At 47.7% G+C, this 20,823-nt stretch overlaps 2 protein-coding genes across 4 annotated transcripts in view; one reads left to right on the forward strand and one right to left on the reverse strand.

Moving 5' to 3' along the window:
- Positions 1 to 20,054, reverse strand: part of FOCAD (focadhesin) — an 872,056-nt gene extending 852,002 nt beyond the window's left edge. Inside the window, exon 1 of the mRNA XM_063914161.1 lies at positions 20,003 to 20,054. The gene's annotated coding sequence lies outside the window, so the exon portion shown is untranslated. The remainder of the gene's footprint in view (positions 1 to 20,002) is intronic.
- MLLT3 (MLLT3 super elongation complex subunit) overlaps positions 14,548 to 20,823 on the forward strand; it is a 344,116-nt gene continuing 337,840 nt past the window's right edge. For 2 of the 3 annotated variants that reach the window (XM_063914163.1, XM_063914164.1), the window contains exon 1: positions 14,548 to 15,647. In XM_063914163.1, the coding sequence (XP_063770233.1) occupies positions 15,645 to 15,647 (3 nt within the window). In that variant the 5' untranslated portion in view covers positions 14,548 to 15,644. Of the gene's footprint in view, positions 15,648 to 17,981; positions 18,077 to 20,823 lie in introns of those variants that run through there. The other variant, XM_063914165.1, reaches the window with a different exon arrangement.

Raw genomic sequence — 20,823 nt, forward strand, 5'->3', positions numbered from 1 at the left:
TGCGAATAGGGAAATCTTGTAAACAGAGCCCCCCACCTCCAGCCCTCCGATGTCGGTCGAGGCTCGGATACGGGCTGCTAGTGGTTCAATTACCAATGCAAAGATCAGGGGCGAGAGTGGGCAGCCCTGTCTGGTGCCGTTGGAGATATCCAGAGGGTCTGACTGCACTCCGTTCACGGAGACCCTGGCGGAGGGGTTCGAGTACAAGGCCTGAATCCCCGTGAGAAATTCCCCCCGAAAACCAAAGTGAGCAAGAGTTTCAAACATAAAGGGCCAGCCTATCCTGTCAAACGCTTTCTCCGCGTCCAGAGAAAGCAAAAGAGCAGGGGTACGTGTAAGGTTGACATAGTGAGCCAGGCTAACAACCCGCCTCGTGTTGTCTCGGGCTTGGCGGCCGGGGATAAAACCTACCTGGTCATTATGGATAAGGTGGGGCAAGACGCTGTTCAGTCGGAGGGCCAGGATTTTCGAGTAGATCTTAATATCAGAATTAAGTAGTGAGATAGGTCTATAGTTAGCACAAATGGATGTATCCTTGCCATCCTTGGGGATGACTATGATCCTAGCCTCCAGAGCAGACTTGGAGAAAGAGGCTCCCTGTAAAACAGCATTGAAGAGGGCTGAAAGGTGGGGCGCAAGCTGGGGGAGAAAAGTCTTGTAATAGGCGGCCGAAAAGCCGTCTGGGCCAGGAGCCTTGTTAAGTTTTAAGGTTTTAACGACGGTGGCAACTTCTTCGTCGGAGATCTTTGCATTCAGTTCTGCAGAGACCGATGGGCTCAAACAGGGCAAATGGCAGTGGGACAAAAAGGTGTGAATGGCTGCATGAAAGTACGGACTCGATTGAGTGGGCCCATGAGCATTATACAACTTCTCGTAGAAGCGGGAGAAAGTCTCAGTGATACGCTTGAGGTCACCTGTTTTCTTACCAGGGGAAGACTGGATAGATAAAACGTTATTTCTTGCCAATCTAGTCCGAAGCCTAGAGGCTAGTAGTCGATCAGCCTTATCCCCTTTTTCGTAAAAGGACTGGTTGAGCCATTTCAAGCTAGTTTCTACCCTAGCCGTCAAGAGCATGTTTAATTCTCCTCTGACTGAGGACAAGGAAGAGAGAGCTACTTCGGACCCTGACTCTTTATGTTTCAGCGAAAGGGAGGTGACCAAGTCCGAGAGCTCCCGGATACGTTTAGCTCTGGCCCTCTTATTATGAGAGGAGGCACTAATCAGGCATCCGCGTATTACCGCCTTATGGGCGTCCCACAGTAACATAGGAGAAACAGACGGAGATGTGTTTGTGTCAAAATAATGGGATATTTCGGCGGCTATGTGAGCTTTCGTTTGGGGATTAAGAAGGAGTCTGTCATTCAACCTCCACACAGGGTGGCGAGTGGGAGGATGCGGACCCGGGACGTCCACCGTGACCGGGCCATGGTCTGACCATGTGCTAGGGTGAATGGAGGTGTCAAGGATACATTGGGCAGGCTCTGCACTCAAAAAGATCATATCCAATCTTGTGTAAACATCATATATAGGGGAATAGTAAGTGTAGTCCTTAGCATTCGGCTCTTTCACTCTCCATGCATCGAAGAGAAGGTGTCGTGATAGCAGAAGATTCAAAGCAGATGCGTTACGCGCATGAAAGGTGCGCATAGATCTGGGCAGAGGTTTGGATCTGTCTAGAGCACTATCCAGGGTCACGTTAAAATCCCCCCCCCCAAAACCACATTACCGCGTCTATGCAGGGCTAATAGGCTATTTAGGGAGCGGAAGAAAGGGGCCTGTAGCTGATTGGGAGCATATATATTCAGGAATGTATAGGGGGCCCCATTTAACAACCCCACTAACAGAAGGTATCTACCCTCAGGATCCCTCAGTATATCGGAGGGGATGAAGTCCAGGTGGTTAGCAAAGAGTATAGAGACCCCCTTCTTGTGTGTGGGATCGCAAGCATGGAAAGTGTGTGGGAAGGTTTTAGACCTAAGTTCAGGATGTGACTTACCAGAGAAGTGGGTCTCTTGTAGAAATACGATATCGCCTCTAAGTTGTTTAAGGGACTGAAATAAGAGAGAGCGTTTGCGTGGGCTGTTCAAACCTTTCGTGTTCAGGGAGACTATTCTAAGAACCATGGAATAGTAGCGGAGTACTGTTCATGTGGAAGCGCACCAGCGGGACCCTAGAAGAGAAGGGAAAAAAAGAAGAAGGAAAGAAGACCAAAGAAAGAAGAGGAGAAAGGGTAGGAGAACAGATGAAGAACAGGCATATATTAGTACCAGTAAATAGGAAACAGAGAATATCCATTCTCACTGGTCGGACCCAAGGAAGAAATAGACCCGTGGGTCCAGTTCGTCCGACGTCGACCGTGAAGGTCGAGTGGGGGATGGGTGAACCCAGCCGCTCGGAGAGGAGACCGGGGCCCGTGTGTGGACAAAATCAAACAAGTGTACATATTGTAGTTAGTAAGCAAAAGGAGCTATAGGGGGAGGGAAGAGGGGGGGGAGGGAGGAGAACAAATCTATAGGAACTGAGGGGGAACATGGTGCGGTGACTACCCAGCCGCAGTAGTAACACTATAACTTGTTAGAAACGCGAGGAGAAAGGCGCGACCCGATCGGGCCGCCCGGGGCCGGAGCCCACGCGGCCAGCCGCGGAGAACCCCGGCCCCGGAGGCCCGAACAGGCCCACCCACCCCAGATTTAATAAGGCAGTAAACGGTAAGCATTAGCTAAACAGAGAGTTCCGCATAGTATGGGAATCTTGACGTATGTCAAAGAGATCTTGTGCGGATATGAAGTTAGTACAGGGATCGCCACAGATGTAGAATCATGTATCCAGAGCGGTATGGGAAGCAGATCCAACGGTGATCCAATTCGAGGATGGGGCTGTGAGGGAAGGGGAGGTGTTGACTGGGGGAGGACGCTGCGTGGTGGTCGGAGATGTTCAAATGGCAAAGTAGTTGGAGGGCTTCATCTGGGGATCTAGCAGATAGGATTTTGCCGTCCGCCCCGACTTGGAGGGCAAAGGGAAATCCCCACCTATATCTGACATTGTTGTCTCTCAGGGTTTTGGTTATATCCTTCAGTTCTCTTCTTCTATTCAACGTAACCGGCGACAAGTCCTGAAAGATTAAAAGATCTGAGCCTTCGAAAGAGATGATCGGAGTCCTCCGGGCTTTGGCGTAAACTTGGTCTTTGACAGCAAAGTAGTGAAAACGTAGGATTACATCCCTCTGTGTTTTAAAGTCTTGAGATCTAGGGCGTAGTGCCCTGTGAGCTCTATCTAGAAGTAGCATATCATCGGTAACGGAGGGAGCAAGTGAGCGGAAGAGGCGGAGCAGGTAATCCGTGAGGTGGGTTTGTTCCACCGTCTCGGGGACATTACGGATTCTAAGATTGTTCCGACGACCTCTGTTATCCAAGTCTTCTTGCTTATCCGCTAATAGCATAACATATGTACGCATTTGGGTCATCTCCTGTTCTGATTCTTGTTGGAAGGCGATAAGATCTTCTTGTTTCCTTTCAATGGCATCAACTCTGGAGCCTAGGCTGTCCACGTCTGTTTTCAGCCCAGAGATAGCCTCCTGCACCTCCGCACGGATTGATTTTTTAATGTTGCGCATTTTGGACAGGAGAAGAGCTATGTCCGCTTTTGTAGCGGGGGTGGAGGAAGAGTCATCATCCGAGTCCAGGTCGGACGCTGCTGATGTGGGTGGAGGCGAGGATGTTTTCCGGGTGGAGGATGGGGTAGAGTTCTTAAAGTAGCCCACCAGATTATGGGCATTTGACTTTTTCCCCCCCTTTAGGCATGGTGACGATGAGTGATGAGGTAAATTGGTAGTCAACACCTGTGCGGGAATGGGGAAGCTCCTATAGCATTAGAATCACACACGGGACCGGGTTCGTTACATAATGAGATCACATAATAGGCAGTTCACAGATAGTGGCCGGGAGAGCCCGTCCGGGTATGCTGTAATATGTAGATACTGACCAGGCCTCAGCGCAGTGGGTATTCACCCCCTAGCCCAAATAGATGCGGGGTCTTCCGGAGGCTGAGGTTACTATAAGGGGCACCCACAGCACCGTGGCCGCTATATGGGGGGAGTGCAAGAAAGGGCACCACAAAGGTGCTTTTAGAGGCACTGGTGTATAGGTTAGTGTGCCACAGCCCTATTGAGGTGCACCTGGAAGGAGCAGCATAGACCCGTGAGGGCTCAGGCAGACCGCAAAAGGGTGTATTTAAGGGGGAGAGTGCACGTGCGGGGAAGTGTAATCCCCCAGCAGCAGTACAGTGAACCTCCTCGCTGCTTTAATGTAATGCGAGGCTGTGCAGACAGTCGGAGCACAGGGGCCCAAAGCAGGGATCCAGTTATGTAGGGCCACAGAAGGGTGAGGGCACCAGTACACTGAGGAGGTGAGAGGCAATCTGGTGGGGATATTGGGGAGCAAGGGCCACAGTGCAAAGGTCTGATGCAGGGCAGGCCCCGCTACTTACAGTTCAAGTGACCCAAGATGGCTGCCAGCTGTAGCAAATGCAGGAGGATTCCACGGAGTGCAGATGCAGTGGAGGGAGGTATTGAAGAGGCCCCCCTTCTCCTGTTGATGTTCGAGGGCCACAGACAGGTAGGAGCCGGTCAGAGAGGGAGTTCAGGCGGCAGGGGAGACCTCCTCCAGACCCACTGTGGTCGGGACTTTACTCCGGAGCCCGTTTGCGGGAGGGCGCCAAACCCGTGGTCCCGGTGTCAGTGCTGGATGTAGGCCTCGGGTGGGAAATCACCTCCCAGCTCCAGCCCCAGGATCCCGAGCAGGGCGGACGGAGCCGCAGCAGCCCGGCGTCGGATGGAGCCGCACGGTCTCCCCGCACCGCCCAGCTAGACTTCAGCCGCAGACGGATTCCCGCAGGGACGGGGCGCCACAGTTCCGGACCTCCTGGCGCTCAAGGGGAGCCTACGGGAGGGAAGCTTGTCGGCCGTTCGGGGACCCTGCCGGGTCCGGCCTCCGCACGGCTCACTTGGTGGACAGCCCCGGGCACTGCTGCTGCTCCCGATGCGGGGGGAGGCGACCCAGCAGTCCGCTGGCGGGAGGGTTTTGTCAACGTTCAGGGGGGGGGGGGGGGAGATTCACCACAGTCCCCGGCTTCACCGTGCAGGGAAGGCCACAACCCGCAGGGACCCTCAAGAGAGTCCCCCGGCTCCGTAGCCTCGGCCCCGCACTCAGGAACGGATAGTGGTGACAGCTGGGGATAATAGTGGGTAATAGGAGTCCCCAAATATGTAGCAAATAAGCCTATATTATATAGCTGGTAGGAGCTGCCAGAGAAAGCGTCCTCTCAGCTTGCTGCCTAGGCCACGCCCCCCTACTCCACAATTTTTGATAATTTTGGATTACCTGAAAGGGATTGCTTGTGATAGTGGAAAAAGAAACCCAGATAGGATTCATGCTGCTATTTTCTCAGTGAGTGTAGTACGCTTATTTATTGTGAAACAATTGACAGACAAGATACCTTTATGTGTTTACACACCTCCTTATTATAAGTGAGTGGGGTACGCATCTGATTCAATTTTGGTGACAGCTATATGGGATTTAAGAAGTTATAAAAGATACCTTTACATACATAGGCAACAAGTTTTCCGTGTGAGTAGGGGTACGCTGCTAATTACCCATATACAACTTTTATCATTGCCGGGGAACCTTATAGTTTGAATAAGGATTTTTCTGACAATACTAGACATGGTTTTGATTTGTTTCTTTCACATGTTTATTGGACTCAACGACGTACTACTGGAAAGACTTTAAGAGTGAAAAAGAATAAGAAACAAGACCGAAAAGACGTATGAGGAATGTATATTTTTTATTTTTATTTTAGCACTTATACGGGTTCCTTTCCCTAATCTATATACATATATTCAAATTGTTTGGGTGTGGTGACACCTGTATAGGGGATCCTACTTGTTAGAGCTGCTTTTGTGCGCACATCCCTGTGGTAATCAAATTTCTGTGTATAAGTTAATATACTTAACTGCCGGAGCTGACTGAGTAACCTTAATAGGATAAACAGTTCCAATAATACACTCCCCCCTGTCTATAACACCCTGGTACTGCAGAGGATAGCTGGAGTTATGTGGAGGGCAGCGCTCCCTGTCAGCGTTCTGTTGCTGTGATCTGCAGGGAGAAAATGGCGCTGGTGAGTGCTGGATCCACTCTGAGAAGCCCCGCCCCTTGTAATGGCGCATCTTCCTGCACTTTTTGTATTATACTGGCCTGAGGTAATATGCAGCTAACAGTTGGATAAGTCCCTGGTAGCCTTATGTGACCAGTGTAGGGTGATTGCGCTGGCTCAGGACGCCCCTCACAGCGCCGTACACCGTGTGCCTCTGAGCCCTCCAGAGCGCAGCCTGTCAGAGCTGCGCCCCCACCCTTGTGCCTCCATTCCCGCCAGCGACCCGCTAACCGGGCCGCCGGCGTTATACTCACCACTCTTTTCTTCTGGCTCTGTTAGGGGGTGGCGGCTGTGCTGCGGGAGTGAGCGGACGCCTCTTGGGCTTGCGATCAGCACCCTCAGGAGCTCAGTGTCCTGTCAGCGGAGACAGAGAACCATTAACTTCTAGAGTTGGTTCCTACTCCCCGCCTAAGTTCCACGAAGCAGGGAGGCTGTTGCCAGCAGCCTTCCTGTACCTAACACTTAGAAAAACAATAAAACTAGAAAAACTCCTAGGAGCTCACCTAGCTGTGACCGGCTTCTCCGGGCACATTTTCTATACTGAGTCTGATAGGAGGGGCATAGAGGGAGGAGCCAGCCCACACTATTAAACTCTTAAAGTGCCCATGGCTCCCAAGGGACCCGTCTATACCCCATGGTACTAAATGGAACCCCAGCATCCTCTAGTAAGAGAAAACCCCTAGCGAGCGATCAGGTCTGAATGACCCCCATTGTATTCTTGAAAAAATCTCACAAAGGACAGCTCTCCCGATAAGAGCTGTCCGTAGCGATACAAGGACGTTTGGATTTATGACCCAGGAGTCCTTCCGAGCAGGGGGGGATCCAGAAGAAAATGAAAGGGGGGGCACCATAATAGGGGAACGGTAATAGTTATATTTACATGCACCTAAGGCACGCGTGCTCCCAGATCAGAGGAGTGGTATCACAGGGAACGTGGCCTCACAGAATACGCCATCAGGTAATGATTGGCTGTAGGAGCACATCCTGGTTTATTGCCAATGTTTCACCCTGATGAAAAAGCTGATTGGGCCTTGAAATGTTGGTCACCTGTTCCATTAGTTATTGTACCCTGGAAGGCACCCCAGCACAATATAATTATTATAGTGTTTAGTTGGTGGTGGCAGGTGCAGCATACCTTGTTTTGGGCACTGCACTGAGACTCAGACTGCAGCACACGAAGTGCCCATCTTTGATTAGTAGAAGCAGCCGGCTGGATCTCCAACAAGCAGCATAAGACATCTGCAGGACAGCCCTGTCACAATCACACGGACCGCCTTCTCAAAGCTGAGCTGAGTGTGACTGCACCTAGCATGGTGGTAAAGGAAGTAGAGGATGAAGTGCTGGGGAAACTGTGTGGTGCAGTGAGGGCTAATGAAGCTTTCTGCACCGTCATAAGTAACAGTCTTACTCGATGCTGGTATTTGAACCCCGCGCCTGGGCTAAACTCTGGCTTGCTGGCAGTGGGGGAGGTAGGTTGCAGTGTGAGCAGGGGGAGGCTGGCTGCAGCTCCAGCATCTCCATTGGTTACCACACGGACTTGCTGTTAGAGCAGCGGCGGGTCCTAGTGTCTGCCAGCTTTTATCAAATCTGACTGCTGGAAATAGCAGTAGTGCTGCTGCTGTTCTCCTTTTGACAAAAGAAGTCAGAAAGGACAGGGGGGGGGGGGGGGGCACGGGCCCGAGTGTCCGACCCCTGGATCCGCCTATGCTTCTGAGCATGTATCAGATGATGACGCATGCTGCAGGAGACACCGGGGAGGGATCTGATTGGTTTCCTCTCATTGCAAAAAAAGTTCCATAGGCTTTTATTAAACATCATCATCTACAGATAGCGTTGCCTACTGGGTCCAAGATCCGGAATGTATCTCATTCCAGAGCTTGGTGCATATGAGAAATGTAGCCAAACCACTTGAAACTGCCTGACCGCAAAATTATCTTTGATGAATCCCATCCATTATACGAGTATGGAATAATAGCATATGTTGTGTGACAATTCTGGGGTAATTATCTCGGTAGAATGTGGTCCAGTGTTTTAGGTGCTTGAAACAGAGGGGACGATTCAGAGGGGTATGGGTCATTAGGTCAACATGGTCACTAGGTCGACATGGTCATTAGGTCGACATGAGGCTTTTTTGTGTAGTTTTCTTCGTAAAGTGACGGGGAACCCAATTAGTGCACTCGCATGGCTTGCTTCGCTCGCCATGTTTCGGGCAAGGAGCCTCGCTCCACTACCGCTGCGCTCAGCACAGGTTACTATTCCCAATTGTAGTCCATATGGATCATAAAGTATGAAAAAGTTCAAACAATGTGAAAAACGCATGTCGACCTTTTTCCATGTCGACCTAGTGATCATGTCGACCTAAGTGTGGTTGACCTAATGACCGTATCCAGAGTCAGAGCTGATCGTAGATGTGCTAAAAATAGCACATCTATGATCACAATCTCTGACATGCGGGTGAATGTCAAGCACAGGGCTAGTATGCACCGCATGTCAAAACCTACCCCCACCCGCCCAGTGTACACATGTAATCGCACACTTGCACGGGGCAAATTTATACTCCCACTGGGCGGCGACTATCTCATCACAGGACAGCGTAATTTGCAGCACAGCGATCAGGTCTGAATTAGGCACTAAATTCTGAAGAGATCGGAGGAGAAGGGTTAGACTACAGAATGGAAGGTCGGGGTTGGGCACTAGGAGGAGGGTTAGGTAATGTGAGAGGATGTTAGGGTATGGCATTAGGTGTAGGGTTAAGGATATGCTCAACGCTAAAAGTGCCGTACAGTGAGCTGGAAGTCATCAGGATGCCACCGCAGTATCCAGAAGACACAGGTGGAGTAAACAGACCAGGTTGGTCACCACTAGACCTCCAGGAATGCTTTGTCTCCTTCTAATAAGTGTTGACATAATGAATGTTGACGTGGTCAATGTCGACATGCCAAGCATGTTGATAGATGAAAGTCAACAAAATATACTACACACATCTATAAATAGTTACCATTTAATTGTATCACTGTGGTCATGGGTTCAATTCCCACCATGGCCCTAAAGCTGGTTACACACTGAAGCAACCGCTAATCATAGCAACTTTACCGATGATTCTCCTTGAGCACAGAACAAGAGATATTGGGGGTAATTCAGACCTGATCGCGGCAGCAAATTTGTTAGCAGTTGGGCAAAACCATGTGCACTGCAGGGGGGGCAGATATAACATGTGCAGAGAGAGTTAGATTTGGGTGGGGTGTGTTCAAACTGAAATCTAAATTGCAGTGTAAAAATAAAGCAGCCAGTATTTACCCTGCACAGAAACAAAATAACCCACCCAAATCTAACTCTCTCTGCACATGTTATATCTGCCCCACCTGTAGTGCACATGGTTTTGCCCAACTGCTAACAGATTTGCTGCTGCGATCAACTCTGAATTACCCTGCTTGAACGTACACATACTGCAATCTTGCTAATGACCGAACTATATATTGCATCGCTTGGTTGGACAGATTTATCGTTGCTCTTGTACATACTGGAACAACCTTCATGCCACTCTGTTCTAGGGAGTGGCATGAAGGGGACATCAAATCAAACGACATACCGTTTGTCACTCGGTTCACCGTACACGCTGCATGATAGCCACAAAATCGCTATGTCTGATGTGCAGGACGGACGACCAGTGATGACCAGAGGGAGCGCACAATCATGCGTACACACTGAGCGATGTAGGCGATATGTCATTTTAAAACAGCATACTGGCCTGTCCTCGCACCAGTGTTTACCCAGCTTAACTGCGTGGAGATTGTGCTAACATGGGTTTATTCCAGGTACTCCGGTTTCCTCCCACAATCCAAAAATACTGATAGGTTGTCTCCCCCCCAAAAAAATAATAAAAAAAGAAAGTACCCTAGCGTGTATGTACAAGTGTTTAGGGCAGACTGGATGGGCCAATTAGTTCTTTGCCTTCAAATTCTATGTAAGGCAAATTGCTAATGGGTCATATTTAAGTACCCAGACTCTTTTGGTTGCATGTGTAAAAATGGTGGACCAATGCTATTTAATCTTTGCACAACTACAGCTACTTTTTCAATATGATACAATCTGGTGCATGTGCCCACTTTGCTACCCTATTACATGGCCAAAACCTTGTTGGGCTAGGCAAAATACAACTGAAATTTGTGCAAGATGCTTTTTTTGTTTATATAATGTTAACGGTGTGATCTGACCCGATTTAAATGCTTTAAATATAAAAACAAGTTCTTAATAAGATGCTGGAGCCAGTAAGAAATTAATAAGACGCTATCTACAGCCTTGTTTTCTTCTAACCTGCTAGCTGAGCCTTCTCGCTCCTTCTGGGGTCTATTCATAAAGAAAACTAAAAGTTATTACTCATCACTACACATTGCATTGGTTTGATGTGATGTATAGCTGGGATTAGTAACAATTCATGTATACTTACCTCTCCGGCGAAGCGTTGCGGTGTCCAGGGCTCCAGCTACACTGTCTCCTCCTGCAATGTCCAGAGTCAGCCGCCGGGTCCCTCTGTGCATGCGCCACCTGTTTTGCATTAAACAGAGCTTTTATCTGCTTACCGCAATTCACAGACTGGGTTACCATGGTGAAGTCCCTGACTTCTCCAGGGGCACCCCCACTCCGTGCCTGAATCGCATCACCATATCTTAGTATGGGGAGTGCGATTCATGAAGGAGCAGAAAGCTCAGCTTTCCGCTTTTCCATGGAGTTCAGGTTCACTATCTCAGGATGTCGTAACCTGAACTGCGGCGCTGTAACTGCAGGGAAACTCAATGCTTCCCTGCTCTCTGCCCGGCAACCGGCGCTAACTTCGCCCCCCCCCCCCTGACCTCCCAGCAGCCACTGCGGCCTGCCAGGAGACAAGCGGCGCATGCACAGAGGGACTCGCTGGCAGATTCCTGACATCACATGAGGAGACAGCGTCGCTGGAGCTCTGGATACCACAGCACTTTGCCGTAGAGGTGAGTGTACGTGAATTACTACTTATCCCAGCTATACATCACATCGAACCGATGTGATGTATAGTGATAAGTAACAATTCCCTCTTCGTTTCCCTTTAAGAATAGACCCCTGAGCTTCCCTGCAGTTACCGCACCGCAGCTCAGGTTATGCCATCCTGAGATGGCTAAGCTAAACTCTATGGTGAAGTGGATAGCTGAGCTTTCCGCTCCTTCATAAATCGCACTCACAATACTAAAGTATGGTAATGCACTTCAGGCACGAAGCAGGGGTTCCGCTGGAGAAGTCAGGGACTTCTGTACAGTAACCCGCTCTGTGAATTGCTGTAAGCAGAGAAAAGCCCTGTTTAATGCAAAACAGGGCTTTTCTATGCTTTATAAATAGACCCCTTGCTCATTGCATTGAAGGAGTACTACCTACCACATGCCCCATATACTGTCCAAGGTATGGACCCATAAAACCTCTCTCATCCTGGGCGGGATGTCCCAAAGGGAAAATGCGATAAAACCCCCGTTTTGGGGTTTATCACATTTTCGTATGTACTAACACCCGGCCGCCGTGTTTTCGCCCATCAGGGTATCGCCATCTTTAGATGGCGATACCCTATAGAATCCTAGGGGCTTCTTAACGCAGGCCACTGCAACCCACTGCAGACGCCAACCCCCCTCCCCCCCGGCATACCTTCCTCCAGGAAGCCTGGACCCGGAAGGTAAACTCCTCCTCCCCCTAGCAACACAGCCGGAGGTCCTCCCGGCTGCAGGGAGGAGAAGGCGTCGGGGACAGCCTGCTGCCTGCTTCCCGGCAGGTGAGCAGGTGGAGATCTCAGGGAGGTGACGGATATTCCCCACAGGGCCGTTTCTTGGGGCAGGCGAGCAGTGCAACCGCACTGGGCGCCCGCCGCGGCACTAACTGTGGCTCCTTGCTTCCCCCTCCTATTTCTCCCCGAGTAACCCGCTCGGGGGGCAGAGTTTCACGGAATGACGCGGTTGCGTCGTTACGTCACGACGCAACCCCGTCACTCCGCAAACCCCCCCCCCCCCCGAGCGGAGTACAGAAGGGGATCCAAGTTAGGAAGAGGGAAAGGCCGGCGCGAGGAGCGACTGGTGAGGCGGGCCGAAGAGCGGTAATCGCCTCTGTAAGTATTCTCTCTCTCAATGTGTAAAATGGGGACACCTGCCGTAATGTGTGAAATGGGGACTCTTGCCTGCCGTAGTGTGGGGATTTAATGTATCAAGGGTATTGCGGTGTGTGGCATAATATGGTGCAGGGGGTATTACTGTGTGGGGCTTAATATGGTAGAATTTTTTTTCCTGTGGTGGTCGTGATCTGTTGGAGCAGGGTCAAAAACTGGATTGTGAGGTAGTCTTTTCAGACGAGGCCATGCCCATTTAAATGAGACCACACCCATTTAGATGAGGCCACGCCCCCTTGCCGGGTGCGCACGCAAGCTTTTTTTTTTCTAGGTGTGTGGGGGAGGGGGCACATTTTTTTTATGTCATGGGGGGCGCATTTTGAAATCTCGCACTGGGAGCCAAATTGGCTAGAAACAGCCCTGATTCCCCACACAACACCACCTCACAGGTATCGCCTCAGTCACTGCAATGCGATGTTGACCGCATATGTTAGTACATATGCGATCAACATCGCTGCGATGGGCGGCGATTATTATTTATTACCAGTTATTTATACAGCGCACACATATTCTGCAGCGCTTTACAGAGAATATTTGCCCATTCACATCAGTCCCTTCCCCAGTGGAGCTTACATCCTGCCCCCTTACGCTTACCTCGGTGGATGGGTTCTATTTCACACTGTCAAAGTCGAAAAATATTGTTATACATATCCTTTGTTCTAACCCCTCATGCACATGTACGCTGCTCGTGCACCTGGTCCCCCGTGCGTACACATATCCGCAAGTTGCATAAGAGACGCTCCGGCGACTCGTGCACATGAGATGTGTATTTACGGCGGAGTTTGTGAGCATGTAGCGTGCTATTAGAATATAGCATATTTAACCCAATTAGTGCATTTTGTAGATGTAGTTCCCCTAGACCATGACAGCGAGTAATATTAGTTTAAACAGTTCCTGGACAGAGAGATTCGTCTTTGCATGATAGGAAGGGTCAGATAAAGGTTGGTAGGTGATGTCTAGTATCCAGCTGTAGGGTATTTTAAGGGTAACATTCCGGTGTTAGTTAGGAAAGGATCGCTTGCTCCTGCGTATAGTTATGTACAGAAGTAGAATATGAACATTAACTGTGTTTACATTATATTAAGTATGCGGGGGGAATCCAGAGGAGGCCACCCACAAGAGCAGCTGAGAAAGACATAGCCCACCTTTTCAAATCAACCTATGACCTCTCCCGTAATGAAAAGGTACATCCTGTGTCCAATAGACAAAGGGATTACAGTGACCATTGTATTGTTTTGGATGAAGTGAATAAATAGAGCTTGCAGCAGGCTTGGTCACACAAGACTCTGAAGGCTTTCTACCTGATAGCGGAGGACTGGTCCAGGACGCGCTTGCGAATGATTCCCCACGTATGTATATTCTCTGTAGCCATTATTCTCTATTATTCTGTTTAGATTTCCTTGTTAGCCTGTAGTGTATAACTTGTATCTGTTTACCCCTTTTTCTCTGAATAATCCACTGCGGTGTTAGAGCCCAGTGGTTTACCACAAACCGGTGTTGTGTTTTCACTTTCCTGCAAAGGGCTTTCATAGCGTATTAATTGGTATAAGGTGTATAAGCATTGTTAAGGTGTAAGCACTGCGGGTACTTCATACCACCAGCGCTACTTAAGGTTTTTAAGGTATTTCATCATTGCAGTACTTGGCTGCTAAGGTTTAAAGTATAAGCATATCCTTACATTGTTTCATTACTTAAGGTTTACTGTATATCACTCTGTGTGCGTCCACGCCGCGTGTACGTTGTACCCACGGCACGACGTCTGATACGCTAAGTGCGTATCAATACGTTACTCAATACGCAAATAGCGTACTTATTCCGTAGTGTGTGTAATAAGTCTAGCGGCCATAGCGGCTCCACGGTAATAGTGTATAGCTTTATGTTTTAAGATAATATTTGACATTATCAACACATAATACAAATTCCCCACTTCTGTAGTATACTTTCATGTATTAGTATGATTGAATGCCTCTCACCCACCACATCGGTGCAGTGGGTGAACACCATCTGTAATGTGCCCTCATCTCCCCAGACGCTCCCACCTTTCCCCCATTCTCGTCTCCTATATCCCTAGAGCTCTGTATATCCCCTCACTCAGCGCTGTTATATAGCTCCATGCGCTTTCTCAGCAGTAATATGAAATTGGACATTATTCTGCCCCCTCCTCTCATTATTTCTCTTTCTTCTCTCCAGAAAGCAGCGCCTCCCTCACTCTCCAACAGCAGCAGCACTATACACTACTACTGGTGTCACGCATGCGCCGCGGTGCTGCTGCCAGCCCCACAGCCACCGCCGCCGGGCTCTGTGCAATGAGACAAGGGGTGAGCAGCACCAGACAGATAGGGGAAGAAGAAGACAGAGCCATGCTCGCTGCCATCTCACCGCTGCTGCCCTCCACCTCCCACTGATCCTCCCTCCCCGCTGGTGAGGGCAGCACGAATAAAACTTAAAGGAGGAGGAATAAGAGGCTGCCCCAGCCCCTAGGCATGGCCAGCGCGGTGAGTGCAGGGGGTGGAACAAACCCTTTCCCTTAATGCAGCCCGGCTCTGCCTGCAGCCACAGCAGCAGCACTGCCACCTATGTACTACTGCCACGGCTAGCTGCGACCCGGCACCGCCGCTGTGTTCTAGATGATCGTGGTGTAGTCAGCAGTACCAGCGTTCCTTGTCTGCACTTGCTGCTGGAAGCGCTGCAGATTCTGCATAGCGATATACGGGGGACATGCGCTGCAGGCAATGGGAGCCGGTAGGAAAGTAGATGGACATATGGACCGGCAATCTAAAGTCCCCCAGAGCCTGGACTGAGAACATCGCAGGGACCCAACCGAGCCCATAGGAGGGGCACCATGGTGTGTGCGGGCAGGATCTGAGAGTTGGGATTGCGAAGGAAAGCAGCCCGGAGCACCTGGGGATGGTGTGCCCAGTGGCAGCAGCATGTGCATGGACTAGAGCACGCCTGCTGTAACGCGGATCAGCACCGAACGCCGCAGCTACGGCTGCACTCTGCGCTTTACTTGTTCTATTATGTGACTGGAAACCCGCACCTGGATTATCCCAGTGAAGGAGGTCTTGTGGTGGGGAGGAGGAAGCCGCAGAGTGGCCTTTAATCAGGCACCTGCAGGACGGGGATCGGACCTGCATCTTACACATTTGGATCCCGATATCAGCAGAGGAAAGGTGGATCTACAGTGTGGGGTATCGGAGGAGCAGCGCTTGGTACACGGGCAGCCTGAGTGCCGGCAGCTGCTGCAGGAGGCGCCGCTAGCATGGTGCGTTCCCTCTCTGTCTGTACGAGCCGAGGCTGCTGCTGCGTGCCAGAGCGGGGCACAGGGGGTTAAACCTTGCCAGTGACAGCCTCCCTAAAGCATTTCCCCCCATCCCGACACCCCCTCCTCCTCATTACCATTGCTGTGTGCACCTAGCTGTTTTATGCCCGTGACACCTACATTTCCCCCTGTTCTCCAGCGCTTTCATCTCTTCACTGTCATTTTCTTTCTGCATCCCATGTAGCAGACACACTGCCGACTAATATATATATATATATATACACACACACATACACTCTAGTGTGCGTGGATGGGGCGGCCTGTCGTGTATGTAATGAGCAGTAATGGTATATGTGTGAGTCGAGAGCACCACTTCCATATGGAGACGTGCAGAGTGCAGCCCGTGTGCTCCATACAGCTGCCCTCTCCTATATCTGTACTGCCCATCACATCCCTGCCACCGTGATATAATGGCAGAGCCGGCCCTAACTAATATGATGCCCTAGGCAAGATTTTGGCTGGTGCCCCCTAGTACCGCCGCTAGTTCTGCAGGAGATGCCTGGCATGAATCAGCTGGCAGCTCTGCTAACGTCGGGCGCCTTTTGTTTATGAAAATGCATCTTATTTGCATTACTATGTGGCTAGGATGCACAAGCAGCTTCTGCTGATTAAAATGATATGCGGCATGCCTATATTCTGTGTGCGACTGCAGCGGTATCTACATACAAAATGCTACATTACAGTGATTTCCAGGAATACACTGCAACGTATGCAGATACAGCCGCAGTCACACACAGAATATAGGCATGCCGCATATCATTTTAATCAGCAGAAGCTGCTGGTGCCCCTAAGCATTCCAAATGCCCTAGGCATTTGCCTAGTTTGCCTATGCCTAAGGCCGGCTCTGTATAATGGAACCGTGATATTTAGTTGTTTAGGTGTCGGCACAATCTTTCCTATGTACTGATTGTAAATACACAGCAGCACAAATAGCTACATTGGAATACTGTTCGCTTACATTGTATTTTTGCTTCTAGAAATGAATGAGTATCACATCACTGCTGGTATCTTTATAGGAGAGCCACAGTGCCTGACTTTATTGCTGCTGGGTTATTGTACATCACAATGAACCTAGTTTTATCTTTGTAAATCACACGTTTTTGTTAGTAATCACATTGGGTTTAAATACTTTGGCTGACAGTCATTAAACATTGCTTTGTTGTGTTTCTTGCCAGAGTATTTTAAATAGCTTTTTGGATTAATGTTTTTTTTCCTCAAAGCTTCATCAAACCATTATGCCTGTAAAAATGCATACAGGCACAGATGAATGAGGTAAAATGTCAGCCACATTATTGTCACAGAATTAGTGAAAATATGCTACTAAAAAATACTTATGAAAAGAGCTAATCAGGTTTCCTTTTGTCATTGAAATTAGCACTGCACTTCCTTTTTATGATGTGCCCTGACTGTACAAGATCAGAGCTTTATTTTTCCAGGAATAGGTACCAGGCATCCAAACCCAAAATCTAGTATTTTTATTTTCTCACCGACTCTGTCACTAATCAACTAGGTCTTTCAAAAGGCCTCCTATCAGGGATGAAATCTGAGTGTTCCTTGTTCACAGGTAACATTCCACTCACTGATCCACCTTCCAGCCATGTGCCCTGTTTGTATATCAGTGGCTTGTTTGCTTTTGTGTTGCCAGTTCTTGTCAAGCAAGGTTTAGCTTGTATATTAAAGTTGTAACGGATGCCCTCTTTGTTTTTGTCAGGTCTTCACTTAATTACAGAGAGTTTTTTCTACCAGTGTAGAAAGTGGTAATAATAGGAAGAATATACAATTGCTTAAAGCCCTGAGGCCTTTATTAAGCCATTACCACAATTAGGATAACGCACAGCACATGCATTAACCCCAAAAAATCTGACCATGTTTCTTGATGTGATCATATTGCTATGGATCAGATCTATCCAAAAAGTTTATGCAATTGAAAATAGATCTGATGCATCATTTTTGTACTTGAACAGGATAATTACATTTCATTATTTTACTATGTCATGTTGCAAATTATTTGTAAATTAGTGACTGAATAACACCGTTATGCCTATGCAATTTATATATTACCAATAATTTATGCACTAGGTCCACAAGAACATTTATGGAATGTGTAATATATTCTAAAAGTGGATGACCATTCCAGAACCAACAATAACTGGTTTCACATTAGTCAGCTGTAGAGGAAGTGATACCCAACTTCATTGCAGATAAAGACCCTAATCATTGTTTTTCTAAGTCTTCTTTTTATTGGTACATTTTAAATGGAGATCTTGGAACCCAACCAAGCCCAATTGTTTCAGCCCAATCAGTGAGAACTTCCGTGTGTGTGTGTGTTTTACACAGACTATAGAGGTAGAATATAGCAGAACACATTATTGGTAAGTTATTTATTTTTTTCATAAAATTACTTCAGTTAAGTGACAAACCAAAACCTTAATTATGCATCAGCCTTTTTTTTTTACACAGTATGTTACTAATGAAACTTGATTTGAGATGTAATGTCTTTTTTTTTACATTTATAAACCAATCCCCCTCATTATGGAATGGTGGTCTGATCTGTAGAACTTATACATGAAAACATGTGACTGCATTTTTTTTCCCACAAGGTTTTCGTACAGAGCAAATCTTATAGACCCTACACACATGCCGATATTCTGAAAGATATGAACGATCTCGTTCATAAATGAACGAGAACTCGTTCATATCTTTCAGTGTGGAGACTCCAGCGATGAACGATGCGCGGCCCCGCGCTCGTTCATCGCTGATCTCCCGTCGGCTGTGCATGCAGGCCAATATGGACGATCTCGTACATATTTGCCTGCACTTCAATGCAGCCGGGTGACGGGGGGAGTGAAGAAACTTCACTCCCCCCGTCACTGCCCCCCCGCCGCCGGGTTGCTCGTCGGCCGTATCGGCCGTCGGGCACCTCGGCGGCGCATCGCCGAGTGTGTAGGGCCCTTTAGATTGCTGCAAGTCTTGTGGAGTGGATGCCTGTTTCATTGGCATACTCCATAAATGAAACAGCTAATTAATTTGGAGACAAAACTTTGGTTCCTGCAACCTCTATCAAATTACTTACTTTCATGGGTTTCCTCTCACAATCCAAAAATACACTGGTCTGGTGGGTTAATTGGCTCCCAACAAAAATGTTGGTTGTGTGCATGTACATGGGCAGACTAGATGGGCCAAGTGCTTCTTATCTGCTGTGAAATTCTCTGTTTCTATGTGTTGAATACTTGTTTTTGTTAATACCTGAACAATTATTTATTAAACTTCTTGTTCATTGGATTAAGACTGTGCTATATAACTATTCAAGAACATAGAGAAAATAGCGTTTTTATGAAATTATCACCTTTTTAAAATGCAAGAACATATATCATTGTTGGTCAACTATTATGACATTTTCAGAATTGTAATTGCGGATAGGCATTTCAGTTCAGTAGAATTAAGGGGAATATGTACTAAGCAGTGATAAAAGTGGAGAAGTTGCCCATGGCAACCAATCGGCATTGACGCAACATTTATAATTAGCATACTATAAAAGGTATACAGAGCAGCTGATTGGTTGCCATGAGCAACTTCTCTTCTGGCTCACTTCTCCACTTTTATCACTGCTTAGTACATGTCCCCCTGAGTCTCTTAACCATTTTCAGTAGGCTAAGTAAGCTTTCAGACCTGTGGTGAATCAATGTTTTACTTAATATAGGTCTCTGCTTTTTTTTTTTTTTTTTTTTAATTACAATAAGTTAACTATATTCATTAAAATATAATTGGTAGATAATCTGCCACCCCCCCTCCCTCGCCTTAAATATATGGGTACATTTTGTCATGTACCCCTTTTACTTAATTGTCTGCAAATACTGTACCTTTGGCCAATAGTGTGGATGAATGTTGCATTGATAACTTTGGGGTGAATTCAATTGTGCAAGATGTGCCACTATGCCCTGCTGCCCACGTATTGGCAACAGCCAATATCACAAGTTTGCCCTTGCACCCCATGGAAAAGTTATGATGCCAGCAGACACAATGTGTCATTCCAGAACAGCACAATCGCATCAATACCACATTTGTGCCTGCTTGTGGGCATTACATTGCATTGTTGTGTGATTGGCATCTAATTTAGGTAAGTTGCCTCATTCATTTTGGGGGCAGATTTGGAAGTTGGAAAGGGTCAGTTAGCAATTGCAGAACTTATAGGACATCTGAACCTCAAAATTGAAATTCCCTGATTTGAACTATAAAATTCACATATTATTCAATATTGTTTTTATATGTTCTACATCTCTATTAAAAAGTAATGTTACCTTCCCAACGCCATTAAAGACAGCTGAAGTTCCTCTCACATAGTAAGGACTGTGTCCTGGTGGGATCTGATACAGGATAAAAAGCTGAGACTAAAAACCTTTCTGGCTCCACCCGTTTATGAATTAGCCAATCCACGCGTTGTAGCTCTGCATGCAAGGTGGTGTAGCTGTCAGTCACTGCTTGCCTATTTAGTTAGCTCCTCCCTCCTACCATGGCAACTACATATTGCAGTGGAATGACTGGGGGCATAATAAGTGTAAATAAATTATCCCGTTATTTCATGTTTGGTATTTAGGCTCCTTAATGCACAGATATATTTTGTTATATTGTTCCTTAACTTTTTAATGAGATGATGGCTGTTCATGTCTTTCACATGATTGGTTACGTGTATGCTGATATAGAAACAACAATAAAACAACATTTTTATTACATTTCACAGTTAATGTAATAAAGGAGACAGAGGGATACATATAAGAAATGTGGAGCTTGCAATGAAACAGAAAGCAAGGGAGAACTACTGTAGCTGAGAACTGCAAGGCTCTTCAGACCCTCCTGAGACAACATATTTATATAGCTTGTAAAGTACCTAGAGGAAACCTGGTGTATTAGTTCAGTTATTTAGTAACTAATATAAAATAACACTAATACATTGATTTAGTATGGTATTGGTTATTTAAATAGCCCAGAAGTAGCTATTTTCCTGCACTATAGACATAACTGTGCCCAGAGGCAGCTGCCAACCCAAAGCTCCACCTGGCTCAGCTCTCTAATATCTGGGCAGTTCGGCTATTTTAGTCAGTTGAGCAATTGGGTCACGCTG

Source organism: Pseudophryne corroboree, chromosome 1 (genome assembly GCF_028390025.1).
Source record: "Pseudophryne corroboree isolate aPseCor3 chromosome 1, aPseCor3.hap2, whole genome shotgun sequence".
Lineage (NCBI taxonomy): Eukaryota > Metazoa > Chordata > Amphibia > Anura > Myobatrachidae > Pseudophryne > Pseudophryne corroboree.